Consider the following 16,626-nt stretch of genomic DNA (forward strand, 5'->3'; position numbering starts at 1 on the left):
CATGGCTTTAGAAGCTTCTGATAGGCAAATTGACATCATTTGAGTCAATTGGAGGTGTACCTGTGGATGTATTTCAAGGCCTACCTTCAAACTCAGTGCCTCTTTGCTTGATATCATGGGAAAATCTAAAGAAATCAGCAAAGTCTTCAGAAAAAAAAGTTTGGGTCATCCTTGGGAACAATTTCCAAACGCCTGAAGGTACCACGTTCATCTGTACAAACAATAGTAAGCAAGTTTAAACACCTTGGGACCATGCAGCCATCATATCGCTCAGGAAGGAGACACTTTGTCTCCTAGAGATGAATGTACTTTGGTGCGAAATGGGGAAATCAGTCCCAGAACAACAGCATAGGACCTTGTGAAGATGCTGGAGGAAACGGGTACAAAAGTATCTATATCCACAGTAAAACGAGTCCTATATCGACATAACCTGAAAGGCCGCACAGCAAGGAAGAAGCCACTGCCCCTAAACTGCCATTCAAAAAACCAGACTACAGATCGTACTTTTTGGAGAAATGTCTTCTGGTCTGATGAAACAAAAATAGAACTGTTTGGCCATAATGACCATCTTTATGTTTGGAGGAAAAAGGGGGAGGCTTGCAAGCCAAAGAACACCATCCCAACCGTGAAGCACGGGGGTGGCAGCATCATGTTGTGAGGGTGCTTTGCTGCAGGAGGGACTGGTGCACTTCACAAAATAGATGGCATCATGAGGCAGGAAAATGGTGTATATTGAAGCAACATCTCAAGACATCAGTCAAGAAGTTAAAGCTTGGTCGCAAACGGGTCTTCCAACTGGACAGTGACCCCAAGCATACTTCCAAAGTTGTGGCAAAATGGCTTATTAAGAACAACAAAGTCAAGGTATTAGAGTGACCATCACAAAGCCCTGACCTCAATCCTACAGAAAATTTGCAGGCAGAACTGAAAAGCGTGTGCGAGCAAGGAGGCCTACAAACCTGACTCAGTTACACCAGCTCTGTCAGGAGGAATGGGCCAAAATTCACCCAACTTATTGTGGGAAGCTTATGGAAGGCTACCCAAAACGTTTGACCTAAGTTAAACAATTTAAAGGTAATGCTACCAAATACTAATTGAGTGCATGTAAACTTCTGACCCACTGGGAATCTAATGAAAGAAATAAAATCTGAAATAAGTCATTCTACTATTTCCTGACATTTCACATTCTTAAGATAAAGTGGTGATCCTAACTGACCTAAGACAGGGAATTTTTACTAGGATTAAATGTCAGGAATTGTGAAACTGAGTTTAAATGTATTTGGCTAAGATGTATGTAAACTTCCGACTTCAACTGTATACTGCCACTACTGTAGGTCTCTTTGCCTTTTATTAGTCACATTGACCTTCCTCAATCTGTTTTTCCCTCGTACCTTCTCAACACTCCAAGTAGTTGGTAATAATTTCATTTTTACTTTATGCATCTTCTGTTGCATTGACATTTTTGGCTCATCAAACCACAATCTTTGCTGCTGTTATTGTTCTGTATATGTTAGTTACCTCTAGGACATTTAAGACTCAACATGTGAACTGAGAATGCTATTTTATTAGCATTTTTCTAAATGCCCCAAATTGTCATATTTCCTTCCTCACCCAGCCAAGGTATTTAAAAATGCTCATGTGTCAGGGTAAATGCTATATTTTAAGTAACGAATCTCTGCATTTTTCAAGTGATCTCACTTTGCAGAGTTCTCCAATGAGCATGTTCTAGACTCATTATTAGACCTGTTGACCCTTGACTAGTTGGGAGAGATCTCTGGTCTTATCTGTTTCATTGACCTCATTCCAATTGATATTTATGCAACATGATGTGAATATATATATATATATATATTTTGTAAAAAAAAAAGAAATTGGGGATATTTTGTTTGTTGGTGTATATAATAGCTGCAATTACACATTTTGCCATGTTTGGTTCTGTACTGTATGTATTTGTTTTTTCCTTCTCTTTGGTCATTTGTTCTCAATTTCTTTCCTCAAAAGGTTACCTCTGATACACTGTTTCACAACTGAGCTCTGCAGACACATTGACAACATTACATGATTAGTTTTCTGGAGTATTCCTCAAGACAGGAACTAAGATGGGTTCTCAGTTTGAGCCACTACCAGGCTAAAGCCCACAACAGAATAGTATCCCGCTCAACAGGGAAAAGCTATTATATTCTAATTGTCCTTAAGAGTCTAGGAGCGGTTCAAACCTCTATGCAACAGTGCTGTTTATTCCAAGGGAAATTTTACTCTTAAAACTATGCAGAGTGCAGGAAAAAACAAATGGACTCAAATGTATAGAATTGTGCAACTCAGGCAATGCAACTCAGTGAGGCCTCTTTGGCCATAGATTCAGCGCCCTGGACCATTAACTTATTTTCAGTAGGGTCATATCACTATCCTAATTTAACATACACAGAGAGCAGAGCCATGCTGCAGACAGTGTTGTCACACACGGTCATTATCTTTGCTACAAAATCTGTATCATTTTTGCCAAGTACTAAACGTATGGACACCTTTTCAATAATGAATACTGGGTATTCTGACTGATTTGAACTGGCAGCAGTGTCATCATCCTCACACAGTGGAATAATGCTATGGAAAATGTGGAGTATGCTCTTCAAACATTAAAATACTACAAAGGAAATGGTATTGACAGTTTCCCAGGTTCTGTTTGTGCTTTTGAACAGCACTGTAAAGCTCTGCCTAGCGTGACAGTCTGGATTAGCACTGCATGTCGTGAAACTGCATTTGTATTCTACTGTTATTCTATGCCTGCCTGTTTTTGTTCAATTTAATCAAGACTGTTCTTTGAACTTTGGCCTTTTTACTAGTCTATCAGGATATTCTCTTGATGTCCATGTTTACAAAGGAAATCCTTTTAAGAAGGCCAAAATCAATGAGGGTAAACAAAAGTGAAAAGGAGAACACTATGCTAGTTCTGTTGTCACAATTCTCAGAATGGTACTTTTACGGCAGCTGTTCTGCTACTGGATTAACAGATGTACAGATCATATTAGAAAGCAGGAATAGAATGTGGAAATAAACATTGACACCCGCGCTGTGTGTAAATTCAATCTCTCTTCTCTTTCAGTTCACCCTATGCTCCAGTCAGCAAATAAAGCATGCCACTCAAATGGACTGGCTCTTTCCAGGCCACAGTGGCCTCTCTATTCATGGCAGACACAGACAGTGTAATAAACCTCTATAACACCTAGACAGTAGTGCTGTCCAATGCTAACTCTGGGGTGTGAACAGAGCAGGAACATGGAATGAAAGGAATATCACTGGTGTATTGTTCTGTAGTTAAAAAACTCTATAGGTAATTCAGACAATCCTGAAACTCAAGTTTGACCTCTGTGGTAATTAAATAATTGATAACCCAAAGCTGCAGATGAGATGGTTTATGACCCTGGAACTAGCTCCAGAACCCACATATCACCTCTCCATGTGGACCAGTCAAAGAAGAGACCAAATAAAACACAACTCTGGACATAGGGTAATAGTAAGTATATATATATATATTATTGTGTTTACTTAACAAACATGATAAATGCAATGTCTCCAAGAAGTTAGCTGTAACAATAAAAATACAATATCTTTGTGTCCTTAAGTACATAGAATTAAAACAGCAAAACAAAAACAAAACAGCCTTAAGTAGTTCACAGCGGTACAAATATACAGTACAAATCTATTTTTATTCAAAAAGGGTACAAATAAAAAAACGCAACAAAATATAGTTATTAATGCTTTGTAAAGTTCAGGTAGGTGTAGGGTACTGTATTCTAAGGGAGCACTTTGGATAGACAACTAAGGCTTTTGATACGAATCAATACATATTGGTACGGCCATACGATATTAAAACTCACTATACAAAAGTTTATACAACCTGGATTATATTTGAGGATTGAATATTACATACATCATTGCATATATTTAGCAGATTTTATACTTTAAAAAAAGATGCTGTTTCTTTTAAAACTAGTCAAATGTCACGTAAAAAGCAGTAACTTTAGTGCCAAAATACAAATGTAAAATCTGAAAATACCCAACGACTCCATTAACTTTTAACCATTCATCTTCCTGATTTAATTCTATTCTGCATCTCTAGTGCCTGGCAACAACACCATCCCATCCAGTCTATTTACCTCAGTCATACAAGATCAGACCAACAGGGCTACTTTATACAGGGGTCATAAAGCCTTTTTCCATAATCACAAAACAAAAACAGACCATACAGTTACCAATAAAGGAAAGTTGTCACTGGTTTGAAAAGCCTCACATTCTCTCCCAAATAGATCAGACAGGACCAGAACAAAAATACATTGAGCACAACCTCTCACCTTCAGGGACCTACTCCCAACATGCACTCACATTAACAGAGGGTGGTGTGTGTGTGTAAAAAAAACAACAGTGAGTCAGTTACTGGTCCAGCTTTCAAGCAGCGATAGGGACTCACCCTAACATGATCCCTCACTGTAACCTCTCCCTATCTGGAGATACAGTCCATTTCCAAATGCCTTTCTGCTTATGAATAAAACACCAGGAGAGTGCCAAGAGGGGTCAATACAACAAGAGTGAACTGATCCACCTTTGCAGCTACAGAAAAACAGGGAAACTGGGTCACTTATAAGCATCATTCCATTAACACATTGTACAGATCTTAAGGCATTATTGACAAGCTTGATAATAGCCATACAAAACATTATCTCTACAAACATGCACAACTGACAAGTGATTGTTTCATTGGGTTTTGTGTTTAGCGCTAATAATTAAAAACTTCAATTAACTAACCGTTAATTTTATAATACTATAAAGGATGGCAAATTAGTGCAATTTTCTTTGACTCTGTAATAAGAGTGAGGTCAAAAACGTACAGGTCAAATGTTTCCCCTTTCTTACGATGGTTAGAGTCAAGAGAAGAACCTAAAAAACGGCTGAAGTAGCTCTTTCACGCTCCGAGCAGAAGTCTGAGAACGATGCTAGTCTGAGTGTAACAGATGGCGTGCTGCTAATGTGCCTGTCCACCTGACTGTCTGCTGAGAGTCAGAGTGGTCATACAGCCACTGCCTCATACCGTGTTCAAGACAGAGAGGAAGAGGTAAATAAACAGGAGGCACTGCTTTGCACCTAGAATGGTTGTCCCAGACCAGAATACTGTGTTTGATCCACATGGTGTGTGGCAAGGCAAGGGGAGGAGAGGACGTGGTAAGACACAGAAGTGCTGTTTGTTAATAATATTTTACTGAAGTAAGAATATCTGGCGGAAAGAGTGTGTTGATGAGCTGTGGGGTGTTCCAGGAAGCAGGATCATTACCGTAGCCAGGTAACTTTGATAAACAGTCAAATACATCTCTTGATTTTTATTTAGAAAACTAAACCCGAATATGGATTGTTGGTTGTCAAGTCAATTATACCATTACAAATGTCAAAGTTCATATATCTAGAAAAAAATGCAGTTCTTCCTGTTTTTTGGGGGACTGTTCGCTGGCTAACTCATTGATCCTACTTTCTAGAAGAGCCCCCAGGGAGGTGGGACATGAGATGCAACCCATTCACAAAACATTTGACAACAGTGCACAGACACAGGCAGGCTGTTTACAGCATCCTTTTTCAGAACATCTGCACTCTCCACACCATCTCCTATAAAATGTGAGACAGGCCCAGCTGAGAGCCCTTGGTAAGGCAGTACATTTTGGAGAGTAAAAGTTCACCAAAGAGAAGACTCTGACCCTACAGGGCTGAAATACACACCGTAACATTCATACCATATCTAACCAATGGATTGCTACACGTGACCAAGAGAGATCGTAAGGCCAAAATCTAACTGGATATCCATGCACATAATTTGAATTTCAGCACAAATCCATAGACGTCAATGACAAATTTACATAAAAATTTGAGTTACACATGCATACCCTTCTCTGGTCACGATTTGGCCTGTACTACCTGGCAGCGTAAGGTGGAGGTAATAGGCTGAGCTGACTGGAACAAAACACTGTGCTGAACTTAGGTTAGTGACAACTAAGGGTCTGAACAAAAACAAAATAAATCCACTATATTCAGACACCCAATGGTGGGCAATGATAAGCTATAGTACTCAGAGAGATCAGTGTACAATGACTGCATCAGCCACCTTCTTATATACACATTACAAACCTGTCCTACCCCGTAGTAGGTACACTTGGTCACTGAAGAGCAGAATACTTCAGAGTTTACTGCATAGCACACCCTTAAACTACATGACATTTTCAGGTATTCTGTTTAACTGTATTGCTTATAGCATAAAAAATGTAACAAACGTAAATTACTGTAAAAAATAAATTAATAAGTATTGAGCGGTTTATGGCTAAATGTCTACTGCTCCACTGTGGAAAATCATCCAGCTCATCTCTATATGGCATTTAACCACTACCGTATTTAAAAACATTTATATTTCAACAAAATGTCAAATTGGTTGTTATGACTGCATCAAATGGCATGTGACTCTGCCCTGATCAGGCCTAACGGACCGCCCCTCTCCTTCAGGAACATTCTCTCATGGCTTGTTGTCAAAGACTGTCTGAGGTTTTATCCTCAGTGAACCGTGTGTCCTTGGAGGCTCCACTCAACAGAAATGTTCTGGAGGCAGTAGGGTGGTGGGGTTGGAAGGGGTGTATGAACTAGATTTGACACAGCCGTCTATAAATAGCGTGGATGAGGGACTCAAGTCCGTTAGAAGGCATTGGATGTCACCACACACAATCACCAGTCTTCACCTCAGAGCTCAAAGCCCAGGATACAAGGACAGACAGGCCAGCAGATAGATGCTCTAACACACAGTTACCTCACACAGTATCGGTGAGCCTGGGATATTAATGCTTGGATCTGTGTTGGAGCACATCATGTGACATCAAAAACAAATACACAACATTTGCAGACAAGGACTATCGGTTCAGAAGTGACCAGAGACATTAAAACTAGACAAAACTGAGGTGAAATGTCTTTCTGACAAGAGGATTAACAGTGAAGACATTTTAAAAGAAAAACGTAATTACCATAAGCTAAGTGGAATGTCTGTCTGCTTTATGGAATGACATATCAAACTAAATGTCTTTCTGCTTTATGGAATGACATATCAAACTAAATGTCTGTCTGCTTTGTGGAATGACATATCAAACTAAATGTCTTTCTGCTTTATGGAATGACATATCAAACTAAATGTCTTTCTGCTTTATGGAATGACATATCAAACTAAATGTCTTTCTGCTTTATGGAATGACATATCAAACTAAATGTCTAATTGCACTTCATCTTGATTTCATCCACTTGAAGTTTCTGTGACTAAAATCTGTGTCCGAAAAAGGAAACAGCAGCATTTTTTCTTGGCTAATTTGTAAACAGTGTCAACCATGCAAGTCAGTTTCTCTATTGCCAAAACTACCTTAAGAACACTTCAAAAAAATGTAATAGCTACAAAAACATTTTCCCTTCATAAAAAAAAAAAAAAAAACTATTTGTGATTCCCATTACAAGGTCAGTGTGAATCAACAGGTGAAGTTTTCTATGTGCAATACAAGACAATCTTAAGGTCCACTGGAAATAATATTGCCATGGACAGAATAAAACAATTCGACATGTACACAAGTAGATTAAAAGACAAAGGAGAGGACGAAACAGAGGACAGTTAAGATGCTCACCACTGATTTGGAGTCAAGCCTCTCTTGGAGATGCACTTGAATAAAACCATATAGAGTAACTATATAGGGTAACCATATAAAACAATAATGAATATTATCAGTGAGGACCAGAGCCCGAACCTCCAGTCCATCAAAAAGGAGACTATTCTCTTCAGAATAAATGCCTGGTTTTTGAAATAAAAATCATTTCAAAAGGCATGCTTTGATTGTGAATCTGTAATAACAAAGATCAAAACATTTCAGAGCCAAATTGTGCATCACCTTGAAAAGCAGGAACGTTTCAGGTCAGGGTTAAAGATAGTATTAGGTCTGATACACAAGCTGTATATTTATATAAAAACAATAACAAAATATACAGAAAACCCCAAATAAACAGAAAATACACTATTGCTTTGATTTTGGTAACTGAGCAAGGATTGACTGGTCTCATATACCCATTTCACACAGTCGCGTAAGCTGACCTGGCCAGATAACATATGTAGTGCCATCCTGCTTTTAAAACAAACAGAGGCACATAGTTAGCTAGCCATGAACAACCCAAAACAGGCTGGAAAATGGCAGGATAACCTTAAACCAATTATATTCACTGGAAAGCAAGCCAAAAGATCCCCCCAGTTTGTGTTGGGACAATAGTGTGAAAAGGGTATGAAGCAGGGCCAACTCAATCCCCTCCAACACACACAGGATTCCCCCTCATAAGCCCAGGGGCTGCTGTACTGAGAGAGCCAACATGGCTCTATGGGGAGGTTTCACTCTCTCAGCCAGTACTGCTCCATGCAGGCATCATTCCCACAAGTGACATTGGTGGAGACCAGCCCGTGCCTCCAGTAGTGGTGTCTACTAATATAATGACAGTAAACAGTCACCAGCCAGAGGAATGCTGAGAGGTGTAGCAGGCAGGGAGGGCTGCATTCGGGATGATGAGTGTTGTGGTCACTATGATAATCACTATGATACTGGAATGCATGATCTCTTTTGGTTTCTTTCGAAAGGAAAACTGACATGTAACCGTGGCACAAAGTGGGGTTGGGGTGTAAAATTAAAAACGGGGAAGCGTGGTTTGTGCATTACGAAAGGAGTGAGCGGTTTCCTAGGTTCTGATTGGTTGATTGAAGGAGCTGATTGAAAGACCTCTAAGGCTGCCTACCCTCCTCTCAGACCCTCTCTCAGCAGAGTGGGCCCTACAAGGAGAGGCAGGGAGACGAGGGAGAGTGTCTGTGCCTTGGTAGAAGTCCTCTGCTCCTACTAGAGAAGCACACTAAGTGACGATGACACGTCAAGAGTCTGCATCAAGAGAACCAACATCATTGGAGGGAAAAGCATCTATGTGCCGATGCCAGCAATTCAGCTCCGCAAGTGTGCCTTTAGTCTTTTTTTCTTTTTGGGAGAAAGCTTTTGAAGGTAACAGACCAAAATAGAAATGTGGGGGAGACAGAGCATAATAGGATAGCTATGTTCTTGTCACTGTCAGACCCTATGTCTGTCTACCAGACATGGGCTACCTATTCTCCCCAGTCTTGGGTTTCCAGAGATGGTTTGGTCAAAGAAGAGAGAACGTCCAATGAATGCGATCACCTGTGATAAGGATGGTTCTGAGGGTTGGTTCACCTCTGATAAGGATGGTTCTGAGGGGTTGGTAGGGATGAAGGAAGATGCAGTTTGAGGACTTTGGTAGGCGATTCACCAGCTACATACACTCCCTGCTTCTGCATCCGCTCCCTGTCAGCCTGGGAGAACAGAGACCCAATCTCCTGATCACTGGACCAGGAGCTGTCCTGACTGACTGACTACCAAATAGAGCGGACCTGACCAGCCACAAGACCAGGTAGTTCCTCTGAAAACAAAGAGCTTGTAATCTTATTAGGTGTGCAAAATATTAAACATTCTGAGGCTACATTTCCACTATTTATCCCCTTTCTCCCTCTCTGATGCTTTCGCTCCTCTGACAGTCTCTTCTGTGGTGTGGACTGCTGTGGTTGGTGCTACTTCCCAGCGTTAGAGCGCCCCTCAATGGACAGTTTGACCTCCTGTGGGATGAAGGAGGGTCGAGAGGAGCCCAGCTGAGGGTGCCCCCCTTCCTCCACCTTCATGCATCTCTGAAGGCCGGGGGCGGACCAGCGCCTCTGAGACGCGCTCGACACTGTCGACACCACTCCCACCCCCGCCCCTGGACGAACAGAACCCTCCGTGTGCAAATAGTAACTGCTCTGGCTCCTAGTGTGCTCTGCTGAAGTCCTATTTGGTCTGGTAGGCATCTCACTCTGCCCAACACCCCCTAGTTGCATGGGCTCCTCTTTATCCCCCCTCTCCCTCTCTCTGTGGACGCGTTCCATCCTGAAGTGAGGCTGTGGCCTGGGCTGCTGGGGGGCAGGGGGACCCATGGGCTGGCCGATTGCCCCTGATGTGGAGTTGGCTTTGGTGGAAGTCCTGGCTTGGGTCTGCTGCTGCTGCTGCTGTTGTGGTTGTTGCTGCTGCTGCAGGGGCTGTTTCTGTTGCTGGGACGGCTGCTGCAGAGTGATGGACACACACACGTCTCCTACCTGCAGGTGGTGGCAGGCCAGGCCATAGAGCTGGGCCGTGCGCTCTGGGCTGCAGGAGGACCAGCCCTGGCCAAACACAAAGAAGGGGTGCTCCGGGGGCACGTCGATGGTCACCTTGCTCTGCTGCTCGCCAACTGTGAAGTGCAGCACCACCAGGCCGGGTCTCTGCTGGCTGGTCCTGATGTCCACCACCATGCTGGAGTCGATCTTCAGCCCCCCGCTCACCTCAGCACTCCGCACAAAGTCCTGAGTCTGCAGGTCCTCCACACGCTTCAACTCCCCCGTGGCCAGCTGGATGATGGCCCCCTTCATGAAATGGGAGGGATTGGAGGGGGTAGGGGTGGGCGCCGGGGCCTGCGTGAGGGCTGCTGTGACTGGGACAGAAAAAGGCTGCTGGGGGTGCTGCTCCACGGTGGCCAGCTCCACCACAGCCCTGTCTGGGAGGCACACTCTGGCTGGAGATTCAGAGGCTTTAGAGTAGGGGGTGGGGGAGGCCATGGTGACAGCAGAGGTGTCATCATTGGTTTGGCTGGGGTAGTGCTGGGGTGGCTGTTGATGTTGGTGGGGGAGGTGGTGATAGTCTAAGGGGACCAGGACTGTCTGTCCATTGGCCAAGATGACAGCGTGGCCTGGCTGCCCTGCCTGCTGTTGATGGGCCATCACTCGGGGGTCTCCATACACCGCAGGGTGGATCGCGTACCCTGTCCGGCCAGCACTCTCCCCTGCCTCCCCATGAGCCTCTCTGCCTCTCTGAGAGCCCTGGGATAGGTTCAGGGGACCAAAGGACACCTCTTTGCGGCCTCCACTCACACCTTGGACAGGAGAGGCTAGGCAACCAACGACCTGCTGAACCTTGAGGATGACAAAAGATTAATCTTATTAACACATTTCAATCAACCTTTTTAACTTTAAATGTAATAAAATTGTTGTGTCTGAGAAAAAGAGAAAAAAAAGACTTAAGTTTTGTCCTCTTGTACCTCCTCTCAACCACCATTATTAAGCCTCAGAAAGCAGTGGTTTCCTATCAACTCTAATCGAGACCACAAACCAGAGCATTTTTAGACTTTCCTAGAAGCAGCAGGCAGTGTGTGGATGTGACTGATTGCCCAATGATCAGCACACCCTCAACAAAGTAATAAAGGAAGGAAGTGGAGGGGAACATGAATATTGTGCCACAGCAGACACTATAAAAAGTCAAGTGCACTAAATAAAGTCAGAATTTTGGACAATTCATATCAAAACTCCTTATTCGAAAATTGAAAATAAAACATTTATTTGACTTATGGAGTAGATTTAAAATAAATTAAAATAAGTAAATACATGCATGAAAGTAACAAATCAAATCAAATTTTATTTGTCACATACACATGGTTAGCAGATGTTAATGCGAGTGTAGCGAAATGCTTGTGCTTCTAGTTCCGTCAATGCAGTAATAACGAACAAGTAATCTAACTAACAATTCCAAAAAAACTACTGTCTTATACACAGTGTAAGGGGATAAAGAATATGTACATAAGGATATATGAATCAGTGATGGTACAGAGCAGCATAGGCAAGACACAGTAGATGATATCGAGTACAGTATATACATATGAGATGAGTATGTAAACCAAGTGGCATAGTTAAAGTGGCTAGTGATACATGTATTACATAAGGATGCAGTCGATGATATAGAGTACAGTATCTACGTATGCATATGAGATGAATAATCAAATCAAATCAAATCAAATTTTATTTGTCACATACACATGGTTAGCAGATGTTAATGCGAGTGTAGCGAAATGCTTGTGCTTCTAGTTCCGACAATGCAGTAATAACGAGCAAGTAATCTAACTAACAATTCCAAAAAAAACTACTGTCTTATACACAGTGTAAGGGGATAAAGAATATGTACATGAGGATATATGAATGAGTGATGGTACAGAGCAGCATAGGCAAGATACAGTAGATGATATCGAGTACAGTATATACATATGAGATAAGTATGTAAACCAAGTGGCATAGTTAAAGTGGCTAGTGATACATGTATTACATAAGGATGCAGTCGATGATATAGAGTACAGTATCAACGTATGCATATGAGATGAACAATGTAGGGTAAGTAACATTATATAAGGTAGCATTGTTTAAAGTGGCTAGTGATATATTTACATCATTTCCCATCAATTCCCATTATTAAAGTGGCTGGAGTAGAGTCAGTGTCATTGACAGTGTGTTGGCAGTAGCCACTCAATGTTAGTGGTGGCTGTTTAACAGTCTGATGGCCTTGAGATAGAAGCTGTTTTTCAGTCTCTCGGTCCCAGCTTTGATGCACCTGTACTGACCTCGCCTTCTGGATGACAGCGGGGTGAACAGGCAGTGGCTCGGGTGGTTGATGTCCTTGATGATCTTTATGGCCTTCCTGTAGCATCGGGTGGTGTAGGTGTCCTGGAGGGCAGGTAGTTTGCCCCGGTGATGCGTTGTGCAGACCTCACTACCCTCTGGAGAGCCTTACGGTTGAGGGCGGTGCAGTTGCCATACCAGGCGGTGATACAGCCCGCCAGGATGCTCTCGATTGTGCATCTGTAGAAGTTTGTGAGTGCTTTTGGTGACAAGCCGAATTTCTTCAGCCTCCTGAGGTTGAAGAGGCGCTCCTGCGCCTTCCTCACGATGCTGTCTGTGTGAGTGCACCAATTCAGTTTGTCTGTGATGTGTATGCCGAGGAACTTAAAACTTGCTACCCTCTCCACTACTGTTCCATCGATGTGGATGGGGGTGTTCCCTCTGCTGTTTCCTGAAGTCCACAATCATCTCCTTAGTTTTGTTGACGTTGAGTGTGAGGTTATTTTCCTGACACCACACTCCGAGGGCCCTCACCTCCTCCCTGTAGGCCGTCTCGTCGTTGTTGGTAATCAAGCCTACCACTGTTGTGTCGTCCGCAAACTTGATGATTGAGTTGGAGGCGTGCGTGGCCACGCAGTCGTGGGTGAACAGGGAGTACAGGAGAGGGCTCAGAACGCACCCTTGTGGGGCCCCAGTGTTGAGGATCAGCGGGGAGGAGATGTTGTTGCCTACCCTCACCACCTGGGGGCGGCCCGTCAGGAAGTCCAGAACCCAGTTGCACAGGGCGGGGTCGAGACCCAGGGTCTCGAGCTTGATGACGAGCTTGGAGGGTACTATGGTGTTGAATGCAGAGCTGTAGTCGATGAACAGCATTCTCACATAGGTATTCCTCTTGTCCAGATGGGTTAGGGCAGTGTGCAGTGTGGTTGAGATTGCATCGTCTGTGGACCTATTTGGGCGGTAAGCAAATTGGAGTGGGTCTAGGGTGTCAGGTAGGGTGGAGGTGATATGGTCCTTGACTAGTCTCTCAAAGCACTTCATGATGACGGATGTAAGTGCTACGGGGCGGTAGTCGTTTAGCTCAGTTACCTTAGCTTTCTTGGGAACAGGAACAATGGTGGCCCTCTTGAAGCATGTGGGAACAGCAGACTGGTATAGGGATTGATTGAATATGTCCGTAAACACACCGGCCAGCTGGTCTGCGCATGCTCTGAGGGCGCGGCTGGGGATGCCGTCTGGGCCTGCAACCTTGCGAGGGTTAACACGTTTAAATGTCTTACTCACCTCGGCTGCAGTGAAGGAGAGTCCGCATGTTTTCGTTGCAGGCCGTGTCAGTGGCACTGTATTGTCCTCAAAGCGGGCAAAAAAGTTATTTAATCTGCCTGGGAGCAAGATCCCATGTAAGTAATGTAAGTAACAAATGTAAGTAACAAAACCTCAAGTCTTACCTCCAGGTCAGTGTCTGGGGTGCTGCGCTGCCCAGGCGAAGCCCTCTCGTCCAGCCTGCGGCTCTTCAGGCTTCTGTCCTGTGCGTGCTCCAGTGCTGCAGAGGCAGATGCTGCCTGCAGCAGCCGTGCATTCCTGGCATTGTAGACTGAGTCCTGGAGCATCTCCCTGGCTGCCTGCTCCCTCTCCCCTCCATTCACCTCCCTATCCCCGTCTGTCTCCTGCTCCCCGCTGTAGGGGTCCCAGGGGGCAGGTGCAGCCCTGGTTCCCCGAGAGTGGTAAAAGACTGGCACTCCCCGAGGACTGAGCTCTGCAGCGGGCAGCGCACCCAGGTGCTGCTGGTGCTGGGCAGCCTGCTCCGAGGTCAGCATCAGCGGGACACCTCCGGACGACCCCACTTTGGCAAAGGCATGGGCAGATACATGGGTCTGGGTAGGAGGGGAGACCACCCCCTCCTGGATGACTGACTGGTAGGGGACCAGGTGGGGCTGGGAGAGGGTGCCCGAGGGAGAGATCAGGGAGCTGGGGACAAAGCCAGGGGGGACTGCATAAGGGACTGCACCATATGGGGAGACAAACTGGAAAGAGGAGTGGGGGATCTGGGCATAGCCTAGAGGGGGATAGGAGATCCCTGGATGATGCTGTAGGAGAGATGAGGGGACAGTGTAAGCTGGAGAGATATGGCTTAACACTGGGTGTAGACTGGTCTGGGAGTAGGAGACAGAGGGGAGAGCCACCCTATAGAGCATGCTGTACTGGTCAACGGGCAGACCTTGGAGGCCCTCAGCACTCTCTACTCCATAGTGTAGACCAGGCTGGGCACGCAGCCACTCTTCTGCTGTGCCTCCTCCCTGAGTGTCACTACTGACCCCTGAGCTCTGAGTGGCCACTTCCCCACCCCCTCCTCCCCCCACCCCACTTCCTGCCCCTCCTCCCGCACTACTACTACTGGTGCTGTTGTTGAGATCCCTCTTCTTGGGAGGCAGGCACTCCTGATTGCGCTCGTGACCTGGCTTCATGGTGGTGCCCTGTAGTCTTGTCTGGGCTTGAAAGGCTCTTTATTGTGCAGCACGGGGAGTGGAGCCTGTCAGCCAGGCAATCAGCACCACAGGAACCAGCTCTGAGAACCTGAAGCTGACCTCGTCCACCGTCTCACCTAGAAACACAGAGAGAGACTGTGTGACCAGCCGTCAGACGACCCCAAGGATTCACCTTAACATACTACATCAACACATACTGGACCCACGTCACAAGCCAGGCTTAGAGAGCCAAGATGTTTGAGAGAGAAAGTAGATGAAAGGAAACTTGTGTTTTCAGACCTAGGCACAGGAGATCCACAAAATGGGCACAAACAAACCAAATTAACTGAATTTCAGTTAAAGATGCACCATGCGGAAATCGCGCCGCCACTTCCTGGTTGCTAAAATTAATAGTCTGCCTGATTTCAGTTTGGTGACATAACATGCAAGTATAGTTTAGAGAATCACTATCTTCTAATCGCTTTGAAGTATAGTTTCTATAACCAAAAGTAAAATATGCTAAAACAAAACTTTAGGGACGAATAAGCATTACAAGCATTTCTCTATACTTGCAATAACATCTGCTAACCATGTGTATGTGACCAATAACATTGGATTTCACTAGAAATAGCACACATAGAACACATCTACCACCTCTTAGACTTGCTTTCAATGAGAATCACAGATCTATATCACACTTCTGTGAATTTGGTCAGGTCGCCCAAAAAGTTACATATTGCAGCTTTTAACTCTGGATATTATTTCCTTGAATAATTAGGCCTCCGTGTGATGACAGGAGGTGAGAAAACCAACAGCACCATAAAGATTAGGCACACACTTCAGCTCATTTTATGGTCTGTGCCATATTGCTTTCTCCCCATGGCAACAAGTTGTTACTTGCTGAACTGTATGGTATAGTGAATCACAGCACACAAGAGATAGGGAGAGTGAGAAAGAGAGTAATGGAGAGACTTCTATACACCTCAGCTGCTGCAACCAGAAATTCTTTCAGATTATTCAGAACCCTTTTTTTCAGCATGCCTAATTATATTGTCTCGTCCCATGACACTGCTGTGTATTTTCTCCACAGTCAATTGGATTATTAGTTGGAAGCCATGGGAGGGAAACGTAGGGGTGAAGACAGATTTGAGGCTGTTAAAACACCCAGGCATGCACAAACACAACAACCCTCTTCCACCCACACATATCCTCCCATTCTTTATAAAACCTTATATAAACGTCTTAAATGACCCACATTCACATCACATGGCTCACTTTCTACGTGCAGAGGAGCGAAAGACAGCAGGGTGCTTGATATTTTCATAAATTTAGTGCTAATTTCCCCCGAATATAGCCTATTTTTGGCATGTCCATTAAGAAATGTTGCGTTATTCGCTACAGTAGGCCTATTTGGTGAAATATTCTGTTTTCATCTTCTTTGAATAGGAGCAATGCTCCTAAGCATAGATCATTTTTTTGTTATTCGCAACGTAGAACATTGGACAAACTGCACTATCTGATATCAAATTGATTAAACTCTCTTGCTAGTTCTCTGGCTAAAACTGAAATTTGAATTTGGATGGGAGTCAAAAGTAGCAATCTGGTTGGGTGTTT

At 44.1% G+C, this 16,626-nt stretch overlaps 1 protein-coding gene across 1 annotated transcript; it reads right to left on the reverse strand.

Annotated features, from left to right (window-relative positions):
• Positions 1-3,501: 3,501 nt before the first annotated feature.
• Positions 3,502-14,913, reverse strand: LOC112264201 (ataxin-1-like; the record flags this gene model as incomplete). The annotated part of the gene is made up of 2 exons (XM_024440765.2): positions 3,502-11,077; positions 13,996-14,913. Coding segments are annotated over 2 exons (2,328 nt in total), but the record flags the coding sequence as incomplete, so codon positions are not given.
• Between the last annotated feature and the right edge of the window lie 1,713 nt (positions 14,914-16,626).

The sequence above is a fragment of the Oncorhynchus tshawytscha genome, linkage group LG12, assembly GCF_018296145.1.
Source record: "Oncorhynchus tshawytscha isolate Ot180627B linkage group LG12, Otsh_v2.0, whole genome shotgun sequence".
NCBI lineage: Eukaryota > Metazoa > Chordata > Actinopteri > Salmoniformes > Salmonidae > Oncorhynchus > Oncorhynchus tshawytscha.